At 33.2% G+C, this 9,636-nt stretch overlaps 1 protein-coding gene across 6 annotated transcripts in view; it reads left to right on the forward strand.

Annotated features, from left to right (window-relative positions):
• The window catches only part of LOC132916906 (unconventional myosin-XVIIIa-like), a 47,261-nt gene extending 37,625 nt beyond the window's left edge, over positions 1–9,636 (forward strand). For 3 of the 6 annotated variants that reach the window (XM_060977344.1, XM_060977345.1, XM_060977346.1), the window contains 7 exons: positions 4,747–5,019; positions 5,091–5,180; positions 5,667–6,068; positions 6,177–6,331; positions 6,636–6,759; positions 6,824–8,287; positions 8,707–9,137. In XM_060977344.1, the coding sequence (XP_060833327.1) occupies positions 4,747–5,019; positions 5,091–5,180; positions 5,667–6,068; positions 6,177–6,331; positions 6,636–6,759; positions 6,824–8,287; positions 8,707–8,727 (2,529 nt within the window). In that variant the 3' untranslated portion in view covers positions 8,728–9,137. Of the gene's footprint in view, positions 1–4,746; positions 5,020–5,090; positions 5,181–5,364; positions 5,590–5,666; positions 6,069–6,176; positions 6,332–6,635; positions 6,760–6,823; positions 8,288–8,706; positions 9,138–9,403 lie in introns of those variants that run through there. The other 3 variants (XR_009660221.1, XR_009660222.1, XM_060977347.1) reach the window with 3 other exon arrangements.

Here is a 9,636-nt window from a genome sequence, read left to right on the forward strand (position 1 = left end):
ATATATTTTTGACAGCAGCTTTTCAACATTATCGACACGTCATATAGGTATTTATTCCGAAAACTAGTTTCGAGTGCGGGTTTTTGTTGTTGTAAAATACGAGTACATAACTCTATTCTTATAACAAATATTTGATTAAATTGCTGCGCCTGTAACGTAATATGCCTATACAAAAGAATATTACAATAGCCTATGACGCCAGATGCACATTGCACTTTGCAACACCACGTCACCACCCCCGCGGCGTCAATGCACAAATACCTAAACGCGATTTTTTCGCGTGAGAGATACGTTTCTAAACGGCGTTTTATTTTTGGGGTCATTGAAATGATAATATTTGCTCTCGTATCATGCTGCCTCGTTACAATAAAATACGCACAAAATGTTGACGGAAACGTAAACATATATTATTCTGTACGCGTGCAGTTTGTTATTGGTGTCCGTTGTTTTTTATCGATTCGCGTGCCAGAACAAATATGCAATTTCCCGTTATGCCGCATCGGCGGGATTAATCTGGACAAAATAAAAAATACAAACTGGTTTATTGCCGGTCTGGTTAAAAGACGTTCCCCATAACACAGAAGAGACGGCCGACGTTAATAATTTATTCACAGCTCGTACCGTAAAAAACACATATTTTACAATATATAGGATAAATTCAATAATCGTGTATCGTATATATACGGTGCACATAACGGGGCTCGCGTGTATGTTATAAGACAGAATGTAAATAATTGTGCTAGACGGTTCGCGGTTGTCTGACTGCAACGCAAATTTCGTATGAACGTTTAGGTTGAGAGCATTCGGTAATGCGGGAAAAGGCATCACTACAATAAAAACTCTCATGGTCGATCGATTCTTGATTGGATAGATTTACCCAGGGCATCTTTCATAACAATTCGAATTGCCGATATAATGTTATGTAATTTACGATCATCGAATAAACGTATATTAAAACTAATAGCGGTTTTCAACGATTTCTTATAAAAATAAATAATAATATTATTTTCTTATTTCTCTTATACTGCGTTGGATACGTGTCCCATTAGATTATATATTTATTTATTAATTAGTTCAAAATTGCAATGTTAACTTAGATTTTCACCACTACATAAAATACGTCTTTGCAAATTCAAACGAACGAATTAAAAAAATATAAAATATCTATTTGTGAGTGTTTTGTTTTAAGTCTCACTTACTCTTTTGATAGGTATTTATTCATGAAACAATTAAAGTCAAGTCTCAAGTTTACATATTATTATTATTATCGCTTATTCCGATCGCTGCGTTCTAATCGTTTTATATTACCGCATTAAAAAATTATATTTTATCACAAATAATATTGAAACACTTATTATTACACACTACAAAATAGTCCTTTATAACCGGATAAGTCGTATAATTAATGTAGGTTGGTACACAATACGCACCCGTCACACATTCATTACATCGATTACCTTTCGAGCAAACTAAATGATTATCAATGTAATAAATAAATATTAGTGCAGTATGGTTATTAAAATAACAAAATATATAATATGTTTAAAATTGTGTCTATAGAAATATTTAGTAGGAAATATTATCAATATATACCTAAATATTTGTAATCAATATTTTAACACGAGTATTACAGTTTCCGTTGACAAGTGCTCTTGTAGAATAAAATACATTATGTTATTTACTTAGTAACAATTTTCAATGATACAGGTTAATAAATATTTAATTTTCAATATTCTTACGTAAATAATTAAAAATGTTAAAACTATTATTTCTAGTAGATACTAAACTTCTAGTTATACTCGTAAAATATCGTGTATCTAATACTTATACAATATACTTAATTCAACTATTATTAAATATTTAGCAATGATTAAATATAAATAAATATTAATATTATTACTACAAATATTATACTTATGTATATTATACTATATATATTTAAATATATATATTATGCTATATGCATTATGCATGTATTAAGTATATACTAGTTATTTAATAATTTGAATTAAAATATGAACATAATATATAAATTATTAATTTTATATTTTTATTTTAAAATCTATATATATATATATAGCTATGTTTACGGCGTCGAGTAAAAAATAATAAGATAATGCTTTTGTTATTAAAATCGATTATATTGTATAATATATTATCCGGTTTAAGTACACGGCTATGAGCCAATGATAATCTATGGGTAAAAAAAATATAACCATACGTGTTAGGTCATAAATTAAGATAAAAATTTAAGATCTCTCATCAGTTATACCAAATATCACATAGATCTATAGAAGCTAAAATATTTAATGCTATTATATACATTTAATGTGTAAATGCATGATGGTGTTTAATGGATGCACTTAATTTCTTACCATTGATCAAGTGTGATAGGTTTACTGTTTAAAATGCGTGGCAAGGCAAATATAACATATGCCGAGTTATGCCGTCTACACGCTGTATATACAGAATGCAGTAAATTTGTTACGATTTTATGACCAACGGGCAACGATAGATTCAAACATTTTAGTAACTAATAAGATACATTTAAAGATATAATAAATATGTATTCCTGGCTTATTGTTCTAGAAGTTATTTTACATTAATTAATGGTTGTTCTTTTCGTGCATAATTAATATTAAAAATCCTATTATGGCGTTAACAATTTTATCACCGTTTTAAAAGATTACTGGATCAGTTTTTCTTGTACGTACTACGTATCGTTATACTTGTATACATTTATGTTTTTATACTTCGTTATTGGTATGATAAATATTATTACCATATTATTTATTTCATCTTAGCTATGTGCCTAATGATAATAATGATATACAAATTAAAAAAGTCGGACAGGATATTCAGAGACCTGATTTTAAATAGGTACTCGGCCCACTTCGCTCACCTCGGGTCAAGATTGCGGTGTGTTAATGTGTTATTAAATATTAATTATTACATTTGAATGCAATGAAAAATCATCGTAGTAGAATAACTGAGCTCAGTTTATTATTGCATTTATAAGTTTATATGAGTATACCCATGGGACTACCTATTTAAAGTGTTTAAGTTACTCATAAAAATTGTTAATAAATCATAATAGCGATAAAACACCTTTAAGTATTTGTTGATTATTGTATAGTATAATATAATCTATATTATAATGTCAAGTTATAATACCTAATGCTATTATGAAAATACAACTAGAAGACATTTCAAAATATAGGACAACTAAAAATGTCTTTGCCAATCAAATGTGAATGTAAAAAATGTTTAATTACCTTTATATAATATTATAATATAAATTACCTTAAATTAATAATTTTGAATTCTTATGGTTAAAATTTTTAAATATTTAAATAATTATGCCTGAAAGGTAAATTTTAATGATTTATTAAACAAAAAAAAAATATTAAGTTTAACCAAAATGTACATAAATAAAATAATAATAAATAAATTAACCTATCAAAATGTAAGTTTTAGTTTGAATAATGTATTAAATCTTCAATTTAAATTTTAGGATTTTGAAAAAAAATTTTGATTGATTGATATAAAAATATAAAGCCAAAAAAATTATAAAATTTCCAAGTGTTTAAAAGTTTAATTAAAAAAATGATTTTTATAGGCTATCTTAAATAAATAGGTAATTGGTGAACATTTCAAGTCTAGAAACAATTTTTAAAATTGATCACCTCAAAATTATTTTTATTTTTTAATAAATTAGTAATTATTTATTACACTTAATGAACCTTTATTATTTAAAAATGATTAACAAGATCTTATTTTTGTACATAACAAATGTATGAAGATGAAGCGTGGGAAAATAAAAAAACAATACATTTACCACTTTTTTTTTCAAGAGTCATTACACAAAAATATTAGGTATCTATTTAATTTGTGTTGGGTCTAGATAAAACTATATACATGTACAAATTATTTGTTTTATTTCTCAGAAAATGTTGTGATTGATTGATAGGTTTATTTATTTAAAACTAACATTTTATTCATTTTAATAACTATAAATTATAATAAAAAAATAAATAAAACGATATAACACCTATAAGTGTTAAGTTCTATGCATTGATTATTTATGAAAATTGAATTTCTGTTTTTTTTTTTATTTTATAGCGGTACGATTTGATTATATTATTATGTTAATAACGATAACATAATCATTGTTTTAAAACTTATTTGTTTTAAATATATATTTTTTACTGGTTAAATATTAAAAATGAAATGGAAAATTTTATCTCGCATCACCATAAGTGTACAATCTATATAATCGTATAAAAAAGTAGTTTTAGAGTTTAAAAATATTTTTTTTTATCTTACATCAATATATATATATAAATTCACGATACATTAATTATAACTTATTATACTAGGAATTTTGTAACCTGATTAATTTTTTTTTTCGTTCTCGTGTATTTAATTATTTACATTTTTAGAATGTTACATTTCGTAGAGTTATTTATTTGTATAAATGTGCTGAATGTACAATGTGTCATATCATTATTTCTGGTCTAACGTCGTCGGTTTAGAAGATTAAAGAATTATTGTTTTACAAAAATATCACGAATACTTCTTGATACAGGTTTAAAATAATAAAAGTAAAACAAATTATCACGTAGTTGACTACAAAATAACTAATATAACTTTTTACATAGGCATACATAATATATATATATCTGTGTGTGTGTGTTTGAACAATATGTGTAACAATCGTTAACTTTGTTTATTTGTTTTTATCAGATATTTTTCCGTGCCAATGTCTTACAAACTCTTGAATCACAACGAGACGAAAAGTTATCGGGTATCTTTACTCAATTACAAGCTCGCTGTCGTGGATATCTTGCTCGAAAAGACTACGCTAAACGAAAAGTAAACGATATCGCTGTACGTTGCATACAGCGAAATGTTAAAAAGTTCATGGTCGTAAGAGATTGGCCATGGTGGCGGCTGTTGGTCAGAATCACGCCTTTGCTCAACGTCCACCGAACTGAATATGAACTCAAACAGAAATCTGTGAGTATTCTACATTGGGCATTTTTTGTCGGTATGTAATTATATTTTATTCAGAATCGTGTATATTCTAGGACGAATTGGAGCAACTAAGGAATAAAGTGGACAAGTTGGAACAAGAACGGTCGCAGTTGAAAATAGATAACGATAGACTCGAACAGAGAGTAAGTAGTAAATTCTTCAAACTTTTCGGTCGTGTATTTTTTGCATTAGAGTTTTGCCGTTTGTTAATTTTATTGGTCTCTGGCCAAACGCATTTAATTTCCTCTCCCGGGGCCGGTCTATTTTTATGCGACCGATATTTTAAGACGAGACCGTGTATAACAACAATAGACAAACTCTTGTTTCATTCAGCTGACCGACACTTCCCCAAACATTGCTCATTTAACGTTCCCATACATTCCCGTAACAACAATGTTCACACCGGCTTTAATGAGAAGACGATACGGCGTAACGCCGTCGCGATCGGTTTCGCGTTCTGTATCACCGTTATCATACCGATCTTGTCACTCTACTACTGAACATAGGTCAGAATTTAACGCTAAACTTCTCGAACTCCTCCACGAGAATAAGGTTTACTCGTATGGCTATCATTTCAATTTTCAGTAAGTAACTTACAATTATAATGTATTTTTGTGTTTTGTTTCTAGTTAGCGGAAACAACTGCTGACTTAGCCGAGGAGCATTCCACAGTAACTATGGTGTCTGAGCGGTTACAGTTTGAATCGACCGAAAGACAACGCTTAGAAAAAGAGTTATCGGAGACACAGACCGTTAAGACTCGATTGGCTGAAACTAATGAACAATTAGAAATGCAGCTGCTATGCATGAGGTCCACTGATCCTTCGTTGATGTCATCGTCGTCATCCGTAGCCGGAACCATGAGTGATGACGATAGTGCTGTAGCGAATAGCGATAAGGGTGACCAGTATTATAGACGACGATATGAACGCGTTTGTCGAGAATTGGAATACGCTAAGAAGCGATTACAACAGCAGCATAATGACGACATGGAGCAACTATTGGCCATGAAAAAACAACTTGAAAAAAAAGTGAGTATTATTATATCATTTGATTTATTTTTCGTCCAAGTTAATATATAAATATATTTATATATGTACATTGCACTAACATTAATAATAATAATGATAATTTTTAAGTTGGCTGGTGTTTATGAAGACGTAGAAGAGCAACGTCAAATTGTTGCTCAATGGAAACGAAAAGTTAATAAGCTAAATTCCGAATCAAACGACCTTAAACTCATGTTAGAAGAAAGTAACTCAAGAAATAATTTACTCGAAAAGAAACAAAAAAAGTAAATTTAAAATTTTCCTTATAAATGAATATTTAAAGCAACACAATTTTACATTTTATGTCATGTATGGTATAATGATATATTATATAATAATGTAATTCTGTTGCGTTCAAATTACAATGCTAATTTATGATTATAACTTGTATGCTATAAGAATTATTTATTCATAAAAAAAGTATGTAGATTAATATTAATTCGTTTAGTTCTTATCGGATTAACGGTACAAACAACTTCGCGTGATTCAATTTAGTTGGATAACATTTATTTAGTAATATTGCAAAATTAATATGAATAACTATTTTAGATTCGATACAGAGTTGCATTCATTACAAGAGGAGTTAAAGAAAGAAAAAGCTCAAAGAGAAAAAATAACCAGAGAAAAAGACATGGCCATGTCGGATAAATTTTCAATGGAGCAAACTTTGAGTGTAAGTTTTTCCTGGGATTCATTTGAAAAATCAAATCAATAAAATATTTTTTTTTCGATTTTAGAGTGTCAAATTAGAGTTGGAGCTCAAGGAACAGAAAGTCGTCGGTTTGAATCGCGAGCTACAAGAGTTGACGTTTAGCGGTAACACCGAGGAGGAAGTGGCAGCACTCAAGCGATCCAAACACCAGCTGGAGAGTAAGCTCAAAGACCAAGAAGAAGAACTGGACGATCTAGCTGGCCAGGTACAGTTACTGGAACAAGTGAAAACTCGCCTGGAGATGGGACTCGAACAGGAACGGAAGGAACATCGACGAGAGTTGGCTCAACGCGAACAAGAGAACGAGGAGACTCGGTGTTCGGCGGCGAAAAAGATCAAGGCGCTGGAATGCGAGATCGAAAACGAACACGAAGAGAGGACAGCGCTGATCCGAGAACGTCATGACCTAGAGAGGCGGCTTGTCGACTCCGAGGACAGGGAACGATGTCGGAGCATGAACGACCAAGAATCGATTGCCCGACTGCGGCGGGATATGAAGAAGCTCAAGGCGTTGCTGAGGGACGCACAGACGGTGCAAGAACAACGAAGTGACAGTCAGGCGAACCGCATAGCCATGCGACAGCTGAGGAACCAACTGGAGGACGCGGAGAGCGCTAGAGACTCGGCACTCAAGGCCCGGACCCTGGCCGAAAGCGATTTGGCAGAGGTGACAGCTTCGTTGGACGAAGCGCTGTCGGCCAAACGCACGGCCGAGGAGCGCGCAGCCGGCCTGGCACGAGACAAGAATCACCTGCAGGGCCAGTTGGACGAGAACGAAGAGGAGCTGGCCGAGGTGCTGAAGAAGTACCGGGGTACGGTGCAACAGCTGAGCGCCGAGCAGACGGTGCAACAGGAGCAGGCGAGTCGCATCGCCGAGCTGGACACGGACCGGGCCAACTTGCAGGAGAGACTGGCCGAGCTGACGTTCCGATTGGACAACATGGAGACGCACGGCGACCCGGCCGGCTCGCTGAACCTGAAGCGGCTGCAGCTCCGGGTCACCGAACTCGAGTCCAAGCTGCAGCTGGAGCTGACCACCCGGACCCGGTTAGAGGTGCAGATAGCCCGACTGAAGGAGACCGTGGACCGGCTGGAGACCGAACGCGAGACGGCCCAGTGCAAGGAGAACGCCGCGCAGGAGGCGGTGCGCAAAATGCAGCGGTCGTTGCGGGAGGCCCGAGAGTCGATGGCCGAACGGGATTCCCGGGAATCGGCGGACGTGAACCGCAAACGGGCGTTGGAAAAGCGAGCCGAACAGGCGGAGTCAGAGGTGAGCACCGTCAAGTCCGATCTGGCTCTGGCGCTGCAGCGCATCGACGACCTGCAGGCCGCCATGACCGGCGATCTGGACGACGACGACGACGAGTTCCGGTCGAGTAGCGACGACGACGACGACGACGATGGCGGGGACGGCGACAGCGACGATTCGGTAACCACGTTCTTGGCCAACCAGGGCACGAGAAACACCACGATCCTACAGCAACAGAAAGTGAGTTGCTGCGTTTTTATTTCGATCGAATTTGGGCATTCGGGGCACTCGGAAAACATACTTGCTTACATATTCAATACGGCGTCCCCGATTCATAATGATAATCGTTGTTTATTTTTTTCACAAAAATTGAATCGTTACTATCGTTTTCATAATGTTAACACTGCTTTGATTTTTATGAGGACATTTTCTCGCATAATATGTGCGCGAGACAACTCGTGTCAAACAGTGAGCTTATTTATAAGCTATTTTTAAATAAAAGTTGGTAGTATTAGTGAGGTGTAGTGCCCTCAATGTCTTTCCAAATCATTATTGTCGAATATAACTTATGTTTTATGTACAATGTTGATTTATAAAATTAAAGTTGAAACATATGTGTTTATATTTTATTTACGTGCCGATATTGTTTTTTGTTGCAGAATGTGGATCCAAGTAATTGATGACTAGTAAATTTCCTGAAGAGTTTGCACCAAAGTATTATTTAAATACAATTTTATTATAAATCATGTATGTAAAACAGTTACTTAATAGTTAATTGTGAGTTATATTATTATTATTATTATTTATATTTATATATTATCTAAGTGCCCTATACAAAAAATATTATTGTGATTTACTGACTTTTATTACCCCCTGTAGCTCTCTATTACTTAATTATTCCCTTTCCCAGTGTCTTCCATCAATCATATGGGTGAACGCACTCACGGACAGAAACTTATTCGTTAATAACCGTCCACTGACGCAATAAAAGATTTTTTTATGTTCACTGACCTATTTGTAATCTTTTGTACTGATTTTACAAAATTTTTATTGTATTATGTAATAAAATGTTATCATTTTTTTTTTCTTATTACCTTGTATAGTACTGCATTTACTCGACCTCTCCAAATCTTACACTAGTAGTTAAAATTGTCCCAAATAGTGGATACCTGCTCAAAGAAAAATTGATACACACGTAGTGCACTTATGATTTGATAATGGTTTAGTGTTGATGTGATTTATGTATCTTGAACTAGTCGACTCAACCAAATACAAATCACATTCCTATTTACAGATAATTACTAATTCTTAGTGACTTTGGTATTTTATTATACTATATGTTTCTTTTCAATGTAGGGCACCGGCATCCAGACTCCGAGTAACTTCATTTAAGAAAACAACACAATTTTTGAAGAATTTAAATAAGTCTTAAGCCATCAAAATGTTGCAATGATTTATTAAGTACTTATAGATGTTTACCAAATTAAATAGAGAATTGTGTACATATTCAAATTACATATTACATTTCATTTTTAAAATTTAGAGTTTACGTTAAAATATATTATATGTTATATTTTTGTTCAGATTTA

Source organism: Rhopalosiphum padi, chromosome 1 (genome assembly GCF_020882245.1).
Source record: "Rhopalosiphum padi isolate XX-2018 chromosome 1, ASM2088224v1, whole genome shotgun sequence".
NCBI lineage: Eukaryota > Metazoa > Arthropoda > Insecta > Hemiptera > Aphididae > Rhopalosiphum > Rhopalosiphum padi.